The sequence below is a fragment of the Anopheles maculipalpis genome, chromosome 2RL, assembly GCF_943734695.1.
Source record: "Anopheles maculipalpis chromosome 2RL, idAnoMacuDA_375_x, whole genome shotgun sequence".
Classification (NCBI taxonomy): Eukaryota; Metazoa; Arthropoda; class Insecta; order Diptera; family Culicidae; genus Anopheles; species Anopheles maculipalpis.
This window is the reverse complement of record NC_064871.1, coordinates 60260192-60272574: the sequence shown is the minus strand read 5'-3', so window position 1 is coordinate 60272574 and position 12383 is coordinate 60260192. Positions and strand designations below refer to the sequence as shown.

Here is a 12383-nt window from a genome sequence, read left to right as displayed (position 1 = left end):
ACTTAAGAGACTGTTGGTTTCTTACGAAAGACGAAAAAAATTGTTAAATTTCAAGCAACGAGCCAGAGGCTCTTTTTGAATTCCGGCCAAACTGAACAGGCTTGTTAGAATGATCACCAGCAACGCCACATGCTAGGTTAAGGTGGATGGAAAACTCTCAGGGTCCTTTGCTACCAAAACTTCACCTATCTTGGGTCAAAAGTAAGCACCGAAAACAGCATGATACGTAGTTGCGCGCTAGGATGCTGGCGACCAGCTTGTCATTCTACAGCCTGAGTAAACATCTTACTTCAAAAAACCTGTAGCGACGATCGAAGCTGGGACTGTATCGTACCTTTATAGTCTCAGTACTCCAAACCATTGTGCAAAACAGACGAAGCCCAGACAGGCGAAGACCAAAACGATTGTCCAAAACAGACGAAGCCCTCTTAGCCGCGTTCGAGAGGATGATGCTCAGAAGGATCGTTTTCCCCGTATGTGTGAAAGAACAATGGAGGAGCCGCTACAACGACGAGCTGTACGAACTGTATGACGACCTCACCGTCGTGCAGCGAATTAGGCTCGCCAGGCTCGGATGTTCTGGCCATGTTATACGCATGGCATCGGACGACCCAGCTCAGAAAGTCCTTTTAGGCCCTCCACAAGGACAGAGAAGGCGTGGTAGGCCCAGATTGAGGTGGGAGGATGGCGACGAATCATCCGACGTCAAGGCCGGGATAACGGACCGTGAGGGGTTCCGGATTCTGCTGCGGCAGGCCAAGACCGCAAAGCGGTTGCAGCGCCTGATAAGTAAGTAAGTAAGTATTATTTTGACAAGTACGGTTGTTGAACATGCTTTGGGTGTTAATTTGCATTACTCTTAGCTCTGCGACTAGCACAATTAATAGATATTGAATGGATTCTTTTTTCAATTGATATGTGTTTTTGTGTTGTGGATTGTGTATTGCGATTATTTAAATAATTCGCTTATTTCGTTGTCGGTGAATGTCTGTCTGTCTAGGTGTTTTTCTACAGGTGTTGAGTTAGTGGAACCATCGGTAACCTCTATGTAAATTGATTCCTCTGAATCATATGATCCTGCGGAGAGATTGTCGATCTCGTTAGTCTTAGTTATTGTCTTTGTTTGGAATTTTGTGGTGTTAAGGTTATCGATTGTGTTGGTCTGTGTCTTCTGTGTAGTTATGATTGTGTCTGCGCGATTTTTTTCTGTGTCGGTCTTTTTATTTTCTGTGGTGGGCGGTATTGGGGCTGAGTGCTGAGTCATGCTGAGTGTTAGGTGAGCTTTTGGTCTGTTGTGCGTAATTAGGAGAGTCCGTTGTTAGTTTTTTTGGCATTGCTTCGTTCGTATGCTTCGTATGCGTATGCTTCGTTTTCTGTTTTAATTTTACTAATTTCCAACTCATCCACGAAAACTGGACAGTTTCTGTCCAAGGTGTGATGACCTTCTCCACGTGATACGCATTTGATCCTTTTGTATGTGTCAGTGTGTTCTGGCTCATTACAATTGGCGCATATTTTGACTCCTCGGCACCATATTTTGTAATTCCCAGCTTCATGCAGTTATAGTTCAAAGCATATAGCTCAAACTTTACTGAATAAAGCCCAAAGTCCATCATCCCTCGCACTTTAGTGGTAGTGAAAGTAATGATGGCTGCTCTGGTATTGAGGATGTTCTCGTTTATCCTTCTCTTGTTAATTGTCACTTCGCTCACCTTTCGACCTTTCAGTCCTTCAAAAATTTCACTTTCTTACATGCACTCTATATCAGGGCTCTTTATGATACCCTTAGATGAGTTAAGTGTTGCGTGTTCTGTGGTTTCTACTAGGATATCTCCTGTAGTGTCTGGGATACGCACTATTTTTTTACATTATCGCACTGTTTCTGATTTGCCGCTTTCACCAATAGTTTTCCGTCTTTTAATCTATTTACTTATAGGGGTTTTCCGTTGATCGCGTTTTCAATTATTTTGGACAATAGGAAGGGGTTAGTTTTACTCAGATTTTTGCCCTCGATTATTGACTGAATGATCAATAACCTCTCTTCTTCATGATGTTCTGACACTTCATAGGCCATCTGCCTAGATTTTCTCCTCGCACTACTCCAAGGCACTGTAGTATTTACTGACGGCCCCTCACTGGCGTTGGTTCTCTTTTTATCTCAACACGCTCTATTTCACATCCGATCTCCTCGACGGTTCTCTCTGAGAAAGTGCTTTTCCTAACTGTATCCGACAGCTCTCTCTTCCACCAGATTAGACCAGCGCACAACTCCCACTGTCCAGCACAACTCCACGCACACACCAAAAAATAAAAAAATCAAAAAAAAAAATAATAATAAAAGATAAATATTTCTGTACGATCTGAGAATTTTTGACAAACAAAAACTCGCCTACACACGAAACAGGGGAGAATATCTACGAAATACACTCTAAGCAGGAAAACCCACACATAGCCAAACAAATCAAAGAGCGGAAATGTTTAATAGATAGGACAGGTAAAAACAATCATTAACGAGGAAAAAGACATAAAACATAGAAATAAACCTACAACAGTTAAAAAAATACACAGAAATAATTCACAATCAAATCATACCTATTTCACCTTGAAAACAAAACACACAACATAGAAACAAAGAAATCAACATAAACACTGGGATGACTCCAAAAAGAAAAAAAAAAGAAAAAAGCACAAGAGAAATGGACGTAGCTGTCTTCTCTTTCCCACGAGAGGTAATAAGCCTCTGAATATGGAACGTCAAATTTCATAGGAGGTCAAAACCTACACACCGAAAAAGAAGAAGAAAAATTCTGTTTTCACAGAAAAGGTAATTGATCTCACAAATCCAAATGTACATGGCTAGGTACGGTTATTAATAAACAATGAGTTTGCATTGTTTACAGACTATCAACATCAACGTGTAGGTGCGAATCAGTTTTAATATCTCTTGGTACGTTTTGGACGCTAACCAACTCTTTAATCACTATGACTTTCGATGTGGAAAAATATAAAACCTTCTATGAATGTGATGAACATTGGGAGCTGAAAAAAACTTTCATGGAATCACATAAAAACAGTTTTCCTGAAGATGAGCTAGTTTGCCTGGCTCAAGTGTTTACCAATATCGAATTGCTGGGATGCCAGTATCCTCCGGAAACGATGCGCATGGTGGCTGAACTATCGAAAGACATTGTAACAAAGTACCGTGATGCGCGAACAGGAAAATTAAAGAGAACTTTCGTTACTGCATCGGATGCTGCTGCGGCTCGCTATGTGCAGAAAAAATAGCACCCTAGTTTCAATGGGTGGGGAAATTGTAAAGTACTCGAAGAAGTTCTTGATTTTTATATATTTTCAATGAGAATTTTGTTTTTGTAATGACTTAATAAAACAGCATATGTGTATAAATAAAGAAACTCATTGTTTTAAAAACTTAATTTGTGTTTAAATGTATTGTAATTTATTACAAAATAAAAGAGCACAATGTTAGCAAAGATTCAGCAACTTGTATGACATTAAAGACGATCCAGACTTACTGCATCGGAGTGTATAACACCAACTTTTTGGTGTTCGGTTTTGTCGTGATCAGATATGACCACACAGCTAGGGCGTGACAGCTTAAAGTTCCGTATACCCTGAGCCGTTACGGATGTGCCTGTTACGTCTAAAAGTTTTAAGTGCGGTGCTGCTGATTCCAGATGATCGAGTGAAGTGTCGGTGACAAGCTTATAGTTGCGTATAGATAGCCGCTCCAAACCAGTTAAATTGTGATGCAATATTTCGTCCATAAGAGCTCCCGCCATTTCATTTCGCGACACACCGTATGCACAAATTCCACGATCACTAACTAATGATACATAGTTTGGTGCTGGTTGGCCTATACCCAGGTTAACAAAAATTTGATGCTGATTTCCATTGCCCGGCCTGTGAATGAGTTCTTGAAAATTTCCCGGCATTATGATTACTTGCGGTAGAACGCGTTGAGGCGGAGAATTGTTTTGCTGTGGAGGCTGTTGCTGCTGCTGTGGTCGTTCTTCCTGCTCCTGATTAGGTGCTGGTATGTTGTTTGGTACGTCAAGCAACCGTAATTGCCCTGCAAATCAAACAAACAGGAAGCTGAGTTAATGCACGATTCAAGGATATTCTTCCTACTAGTTGAATCGCAAATGTACAAAAAGCTTGAGTGAGTTGATAAAATACTGATGCTTCCCACCTTCACGTTGCTGTAATTGGCGCTCAGCTGGAGGATTCGGTCCAGGCTGCACTCTCTCGTCTGGTTGGTAAGGACGAGGGCGTTGTACAGGGTTACCGTCATCATCGAAAATTCGTTGCCGAGCAGCTTGGATCTGCATTTGACCTCCTTGTCGTCGAAACACACGATGGGGATGATTTAGTTGGACATTTTCCCTTCGTTGCAGCAGTAAATCTCTATTAATAATTCGTACAATATTTTGCCTGTCCTGTCTATTGTTCTCATTTGCTATCGGTCCCGCGGCTGGCCCTGCTGCTCCGGCTGGATTATTTGCAACGGGTTGCTCACGAACGATGCGTATCAAATTATCCTGATTACCACGCACGTATCCTGGATAGTCTCCATGTATGATGCGTATTTCAAACACTCCATGTCTCGGCCGTGGAATAGGTGGCGGCAACTGTATCCCTTCCACTGGTGCTTCATCCGGAATTGGATCAGCAACCGCATCGTTTCCGGCACGATGTACCTCTTCATTCTGAAGTAGATCAGGCATGGCCAAACGATGCAATTGTTCTACGCGCAGCCTTTCCGCCTCATTATATTCGTTCAATCCTCTCTCTGTTCTCAAATGTTCCGGACATTCCAATCTTAATTCTTTCAACGAGTGCACAATATTGAAGCAGCTAACATCTGAATCGGAGATCGGTGTGTCGCGCAAATCGAGTACCTCCAGTTTCTTGAACCCGAAACGTGTCGCTAAGCTGGCGTACGGTACACTATCTTTTATATTGGCACAACCCTTCAGACTGAGATATCGTAAGTTGGGTAGCTTGGAGAGCACCATAAAATCGTGCGTATCGAACCAGGCACAATACTCAATGGTAAGCTCCTCCAGCCGCACGAGATGTTTGTACATGTTCGATAAAAATGAACGCATTTGCTGCTGTTGCATTACGAACTGGTTGTTATCGTTTTGGACCGACAATGCACACTTCCTCAATACCAGCGAACGTAAGGTGGGAGGAAACAATGCGATGCTGATTTCGTTCATATCTAAATATGCCTCTGTAAGTTCCATACACTCTAGCAAAGTGCAGCGTGTTTCGATTGCCTTCAGGATGCCAGGCGTTAGGGTTGGTACATTCCACAGCTCTGCAGGATACACACTGGTCATACCACGCAGCTTTAAGCTTTTCGTTGTAACTGGTTGTAAGTATTGTATACGTTGCTGTACTTCCGCTGTTGTTAATTTTGCTGAGCTAAAATCTGCTTTCGTCCATAGCGTTTTATCTGCCACTATTCGTTGCAGTCTGGTGCAAACTCTTGACAGCAACAGCAAGCTGTTGCTGTTCAAGTGTAAAAATACTAACAGTAGTATTTCATCACTGAGATCTAAAATATTAACGTGCCCATTAGGCGAAGATGATTCTGTCGTTTTATCGATATTTTTCGCTACTTCTATCAGCTGGTGCTTTGCTTCTGGTTGTACATAACCATCATCCGAACTATTAGATAGCTTCCTTTTACGCCCTTGCTCGCTGGACTGTGGTGGTAGCGCAACAACACCACTTGGGGATGGAAAGCCTGTTTTAGACTTCGGTTCATCTAAGCTAGGAGGATCCATTTTTAAAACTGCTAATCGAATGAGGCGCCTTACAACTAGAGAAAATAGGTTTGTGTTTACGTTGTGATTTGCTTTCGAATATACCTCACAGTACTACTTGCTCTGGATAGTACAGTTTGCTATTTGTGCCCACTGATCGAATGACGACATTGGCTAGTGATTCACGAGAGACGCTGGTTACAAAACCATCCCATTTCTATGTTCAATAACACAAACTCGAGCTAGCGATCGAAATTTATGAGGTTCTCGAATGACATTCACATAATATGCAATTATGTTTGGCATATGTGACGTCTTCAGGAGCGTCACGTTTGACCAAGGTTAATGCAAAGTTTATCCCCCGATTGACAAAATTGCCTTAATACCTATTGACAAAATTTATGTAAATCCGCCAACTAAGGCGCTACTAAGGCTAATTTGTATTAAAAAAGAACCTTGGTAATGGTTATTAAGGCCATTTTTTTCAATAGAGATAACCACTACATTCGAGTCGATACTTTGCAAATCTTCCTCGTAAAACCAGTTGCAAATATATCACGTGCAGTAATATTAATATTATTAGTTGATAAAAGCCCCAAACTATAGAGATATGCATCTCCGCAATGGAGTTTGGCTTGTGCTCATTTGAGTTAGCACCTTATTGTCAATAACCACCTTCCATGGTAAGTTTTTAACTTTAATTCCTTAATCTTTTGATAGGGAAGCCGTACAGTACAGTACACTCTTTTAATTTATATAATGCCTAGACTGATTTGTTTTTCTCCTAATCGAGTGAAAAGAAAATTTTAAATGATGTTCAATATTTTTCATCGATTTTTTTTCGATCGGTACCCCTTACATCTACTCGGGAAGGCTAACCATTTTGTAAGGCAATTAGCAATGTTTTGGACTCTAAAGCTTAGATCAAATGATACATTTGATCTATTCGTCGTATATACTTGAAATTTTAAAGAAAGTTTTTTATTTCTTGCGAACTATATATAATGAAGAATTTTCTATTCATTTCTATTAAACTTCTATTTATTTTTCGTTTCCATAGCTGAAAACTCCTTATTTCTAAGGTAACCAATTGACCACAAACCAGAGTTTTGTATTTGAAAATTGACTTGAAAAAGCTTTGTGCTGTTAAAGTTATTTATTTGGCTTCAATCAGCCGTACAAGTGTCGTTTGTAACCATTTTGTTATTTTTATTCTGAATTTATATTCTTTATTCTATTTATATTCTTACGAATCTTTGTGAATTGAAATTTTGAATGACTATAGAATTATGATGCGAAATTATATGGAACATTTTTCTAATGCCTCTTATTAATTAATATCTACATTTTTGTTTTATTCAGCATAATAATATTTATTTATTTATTTATGCTTTTGTGTGTAGTATGTATAGTTGCTTTTATGTATAGTTTTTGTGAAGTCCATTTCATTCATTCATTACGTTTTAAATGTTATGGTATGAGTAACGATCCTTTTGAAATTTTAAAGCGATTTAATTTGATTCGAAAATTAGGACAATACCAAAAGAAGAAGAAAATAAACGTCATTCTCCATACAAAATTAATGGAATACGCAGGTATGCTGGTTGCCAACTTACGTGGTTTAAAATAAATCAAAATAAAATACTGACTGCTTGTTGAAAATTACAATGTATGCATAAAAAAATCTGAAAGAAAAAATTGGGGTACCGCTGAAAATTTCAGATCAATACAAGCACGAATCAAAAGTTATTGCAGTTTGAAGTTGAAAAAAACCCCTGTATCCGGTTGCCAACTGAAAGATGAAGGCATTTTTGTTAACTCTTTTGAAAAAATCGATGAAAATCCCCGAACTTAGGCACTTCCAAGGCAAATTTGTTTAGAAAAAAACACTTAGTAGTGATTATTAAAGCAATTTGAGCAATAGGGAATAGGGACCTTTTTTAATATAAACACCTTAATCTCGATACTCTTTGATGGTGTATCTTGTTGTAATGAACCTTGCGGTTTGACAGCTTGGGATATTAATTCATCGTGTGCTGCAAAAAGCGCTCGTATAGTGTGTACCGCGTCGCAGCAGTTTGTTGTACTGCAAGGTATTTCAAGTGTATCTTTCGAATAAATCTAAAGTTTTGGTGCAAACATTAAATATATACATACATCCTTCCTAATCTATGACCTACAGACAACATGTCGAACCAAATTGGTATTGATCTTTCCGAAGTTCGGCCGAGCATAGAGAAGTTGATCTATAAGGTGCTGGGCACTTCCAATGGAACTGTGCTTTCTTCTATACAATCGAACCTACGTAATGGATTCGATCGACGCAAGCTGAATGAAGAGCTATCGTCCACCGTTGATGGGCATAAGGCGATGCGTATTTGCGACAAAGTAGAAGATTTGGTGGACAATTTGAGAATCAAGAAGCAGCACGCGAGCAATTCCGTCTCATATGTTACTGCACGATCAGCAGACGATGGAAAAAAACGGGCTGTTCCCGACCAAGGGACGCTTGGTGCACAACAATTGGCGCGAGCAAAAAAAGGCAAGCACGAAAATGACGATAATGGTACCGCTGTCAACACTTGTTCTAATTACGTACAGGTAACCATTAGAAATGAAACGGAAAGTCTAGCCGGAAAGAATTTTTCGGCCATACATATAAGACAAATGATGGAAAACGCACAGCGAGAAATTGAGGAGCGTAAACGGAAGCTAGAAAACATTAAACTGAACAAGCACCCCAACGTTCCAGATACAGCTGTTGCCGCTGCAATGAGTGTAAATGCCAAAATTTTTACAGCAGCTGCCAATACGATGGACGACGATTTACAACGTACCACAAGCATACAGTCCGATTCCAAAAGTGCTGTTGGTCCATCGGTTATCTCAGACATTGAAAGGTCTAAAAAAATTGCTAAGCTGCAAGAGCAGATTAGAGCCAAGCTTTCTGGGACGCTGGCCAATGTGCTGCCCCAACAACAGCCTCCTGTTGATAAACCAAAGCCGTTGATTCTGGATGCAGAAGGGCGAACTGTGGATGGGAGTGGTCGCACCATCGTTGTACCGCAACTGACACCAACGCTCAAAGCCAATATTCGAGCAAAGAAACGCGAAACGACCAGAAATCAACAAGCATCGGAACGTACGGTTGTAGATGTTTCAAACGAGACACAGTTTCACGATGATCGCATCATACTTAAACCAGCGGTAAGAATAAAGCGCTCGTTGCGCTTTCATGAACCTGGTAAATTTCAACAGCTCGCTGAACGGTTGCGAATGAAGGCTCAGCTGGAAAAACTGCAGAATGAAATTTCACAAATCGCACGAAAGACCGGAATCAGCTCGGCTACGAAGCTTGCGTTGATTGCGCCAAAATCTGATACTCACATAAATGATGTACCTCAAATGGAATGGTGGGACTCCGTTATACTGATGGACGATTTCAATGCACTAGATGCACAGGGCAATATTTCGATCAGAGAATCATCCATTACCAATCTCATCGAACATCCTACGCAAATGAGACCCCCAAGTAAGTATTGGCCAGTTATTTGTTTTATTATTGGTAGTATTGAATACGAAAATACGAACATAAGACTGCCCTGACGGCTCTAGTTTTTCGTTGTAGATCATGTCTAGATGTGCTGAAAAAAGGAATTTAAATATTGTTTTATTTACTGTATTTACGCCTCTAGGGTAAACTCAGACTTGTGAAGCTTTACATTGAAAAGCTGAAGGCAAAGTGGTTGTGAAAAATTTTAAAACACCACATTATCACTAAAAGACTTTTGTTATGGCTGTACATCGTTTCTGCAGTAAAAGAGCTAACTTCTAATCTCAACAGGCAAGGTACTTACCTCGTTCACTCGTTGTACTCGACTGGTTCATCAATCGGTGATACTACGAGGAAGTTCATGCCTGTAGGTCGACATCGATATTCGGTTACTCCAAGAAACAGAAGAAGGGCACCAAAGGGCAGTATTGAATTTGTTAATATGCAATCCCATTTGCATATATCTATCATTTTTCTTCGACAGAATAATTGATTGAAGAAATGGAGGTTACTGCAATGAATGCTCGGCATTTTGTTTTAAGACCGTCGACATGAATGAAGGAAACTAAGGAGCGAAGAGCATACGAAAAATGTGCTTGGTTTATGCCTGCTGTACAACTGTGTTCGGCTGTCAAATTTCCCGCGTCTGTTAGGAACTATCGGGGGGTTAACACAGTCAAGATGGGGCATGTGACTCTTTTTACGGATCTACCTGGAGCTATGTCCGTTCCTGTAGGAATCGAGTCCGATCCGTGAGTGCGACGTGTTCGAATCAATCTATAGGTTCAGCAAAGCATATGATCATCCCGAACCTATTGCATCTAGAAGACGACGCAAACCAACGAGTCGAATTCGCAAATGCTTTGCTGCACCCACGTTTCGTCCCATACTCGTTGGAATTGGGAATACGGCACGTACTGCTCCGAGTCGCTTACGGGTGGCATCGATCCGGTAGGCTCGGGTCGACCCGCTCATCACTAAAACATAACTGAGGAGCCGGAACAACCGAGCCTCAAATGGGACGTTAGGCATTATATTCGTGTGTTATTTGAACGTTTTATTGAATACGTGGTAATGGTTGAATACGCGTAACAGCAGATTGAATCCTGACCGTTCCCCCGTGATGAGGACAGTAAGTCTTCTTACGTAGTATTAGCAACTTTAGTAAGCCATTAGATGACCGGGGTGACCTAAGAAGATCATTATGCCGAAAAGGAAAAGAATTGCAGCTAGAAAACAATAAATAAATAAACACACACAAGTATATATATATATATATATATATATATATATATATATATATATATATATATATATATATATATATGTATATATATATATATATTTATATATATATATATATATATATATATATATATATATATATATATATATATATATATATATATATATATATATATACATATATATATATATTTATATATATATATATATACATAAATGTATCTATGGATATAAACAATTACCCTCTTTCGTTTTCAGATGAATCATCACGTGGCGTTTATCTACCAGTATTTCTTACCAAAAAAGAAAGACGCAAGCTACGGCGTCAAAATCGTCGCGAAGCATGGAAAGAGGAGCAGGAAAAAATACGCCTTGGACTGGAAGCGCCCCCAGAACCGAAGTTGCGAATATCCAACTTAATGCGAGTGCTGGGAACGGAGGCGGTGCAAGATCCGACCAAAATTGAAGCCCATGTGCGTGAACAGATGGTGAAGCGACAGAAAGTACACGAGGAAGCAAACGCAGCACGCAAATTGACAGACGATCAACGTCGGGAGAAAAAAATGCGTAAAATGAAAGAAGATACCACGTTAGGTGTCCACGTAGCTGTGTATCGTATACGGGAACTGCAAGAACAGCAGAGCAAAAAGTTCAAGGTGGAAACGAATGCAAAACAATTGTTCCTTACTGGCGCTTGTGTGCTTTTTCGGGATTGTTGTGTGGTGGTGGTAGAAGGTGGTCCTAAACAACAGAAAAAATACCGCAGGCTCATGCTTCATCGTATAAAATGGGAAGAAGATTTAGTTAAAAATGCAGATGGCAAAGAAATTCCTAACTCATGTGTGCTTGTATGGGAAGGCATGAATCAGCGCAGAAACTTTGGGGAGTTTAAGTATAAATCATTTCCATTGGAAAAAAGCGCGAGAGATTTCTTTCAGAAACATCATGTTGAGCATTATTGGGATTTGGCTTATTCTGGTGCAGTTTTAGAAGCATCCGAGGACGTATGATGATGAGGTAAACTATGGAATAAAGCTACCATAGATTGGAAATTGTAGCGTTACTGCTTTTTATTTGTGGGTCTAGAATAATTAAATCTTTTCAGTGTATGAAAAGAAGTAGTAAATGCATTATATCAGTATTATATCATATAAATATCATGCTTCTGCGGACTTCATGGTTTTGTCATTATATCAGCAGCCATGACTGTCGTCGGATAAGACTCTAAAGAAATTTCCTTCTTCTCACATAGCTCCTAGATGAAACGCTCTCTGGTGTCAATATATTTCGATTTCCGGCTGATTCTGTCCGTCTTTCCAAAGGTAATACAACCTTGATTGTCTTTACTAGTCGGGTTCGCCTGTTGTTCTCCAAAGTCTTTAAGTATCTGTCCATATAGCTTCTTGGCATGCTTCGGAGAGTGCAACGTACTGCACTTCCATAGATGACAATGTCACACATGACTGACGACGGCTAAACCAGGAAATTACACCACCCTCAAAACTGATTACGAAACCAGAGATTGAACGTCGGCTTTCTGGATCGCCTGCCCAATCAGTATCTGAGTGGCTAATCAATCTCGCTGTGATGGTACTGCAAACTTTCTGCCTAAAATGGCAACAGCCGCTGCAATATCTGGTCTTGTCATTACTGACAAATACAGCATTCCACCCACTAGACTCCGGAATTTTGTTGCATCTTCAAAGAGTTCTTCGGTTTCACTTTGTTTCAGGTATCACGGATCCATTGGAGATTTCGCGACTTAAGCTTCTTGCATTCCGTGATCTGCC

At 40.1% G+C, this 12383-nt stretch overlaps 3 protein-coding genes across 3 annotated transcripts; 2 read left to right on the top strand and 1 right to left on the bottom strand.

Annotated features, from left to right (window-relative positions):
- The first annotated feature begins 2982 nt into the window (after nucleotides 1–2982).
- On the top strand, nucleotides 2983–3285 carry LOC126559515 (partner of xrn-2 protein 1-like). The gene has a single exon (XM_050215684.1). The coding sequence runs from the start codon at nucleotides 2983–2985 to the stop codon at nucleotides 3283–3285; it is 303 nt and encodes a 100-aa protein (XP_050071641.1).
- Nucleotides 3286–3509: 224 nt separating this feature from the next.
- Nucleotides 3510–5816, bottom strand: LOC126559766 (uncharacterized). The gene is made up of 2 exons (XM_050215940.1): nucleotides 4211–5816; nucleotides 3510–4090 (listed from the first exon to the last, which is right to left on the bottom strand). The coding sequence occupies exons 1-2, from the start codon at nucleotides 5814–5816 to the stop codon at nucleotides 3513–3515; spliced, it is 2184 nt and encodes a 727-aa protein (XP_050071897.1). The 3' UTR covers nucleotides 3510–3512.
- A 2143-nt stretch (nucleotides 5817–7959) lies between these two features.
- Nucleotides 7960–11611, top strand: LOC126557278 (U4/U6 small nuclear ribonucleoprotein Prp3). The gene is made up of 2 exons (XM_050212991.1): nucleotides 7960–9327; nucleotides 10852–11611. Exons 1-2 carry the CDS (start codon nucleotides 7983–7985, stop codon nucleotides 11601–11603), a joined length of 2097 nt encoding a protein of 698 aa, XP_050068948.1. The 5' UTR covers nucleotides 7960–7982; the 3' UTR covers nucleotides 11604–11611.
- Nucleotides 11612–12383: the final 772 nt, after the last annotated feature.

What these genes read in the sequence shown, in the direction of transcription:
- LOC126559766 (XM_050215940.1), bottom strand. Translation starts at nt 5,816, where the DNA reads ATGGATCCTCCTAGCTTAGATGAACCGAAGTCTAAAACAGGCTTTCCA. An exon ending in CCAATTACAGCAACGTGAAG is followed by an intron (nt 4,091 to 4,210) that starts GTGGGAAGCATC and finishes TTTGATTTGCAG; the next exon opens with GGCAATTACGGTTGCTTGAC.
- LOC126559515 (XM_050215684.1), top strand. Translation starts at nt 2,983, where the DNA reads ATGACTTTCGATGTGGAAAAATATAAAACCTTCTATGAATGTGATGAA.
- LOC126557278 (XM_050212991.1), top strand. Translation starts at nt 7,983, where the DNA reads ATGTCGAACCAAATTGGTATTGATCTTTCCGAAGTTCGGCCGAGCATA. An exon ending in TACGCAAATGAGACCCCCAA is followed by an intron (nt 9,328 to 10,851) that starts GTAAGTATTGGC and finishes TTTCGTTTTCAG; the next exon opens with ATGAATCATCACGTGGCGTT.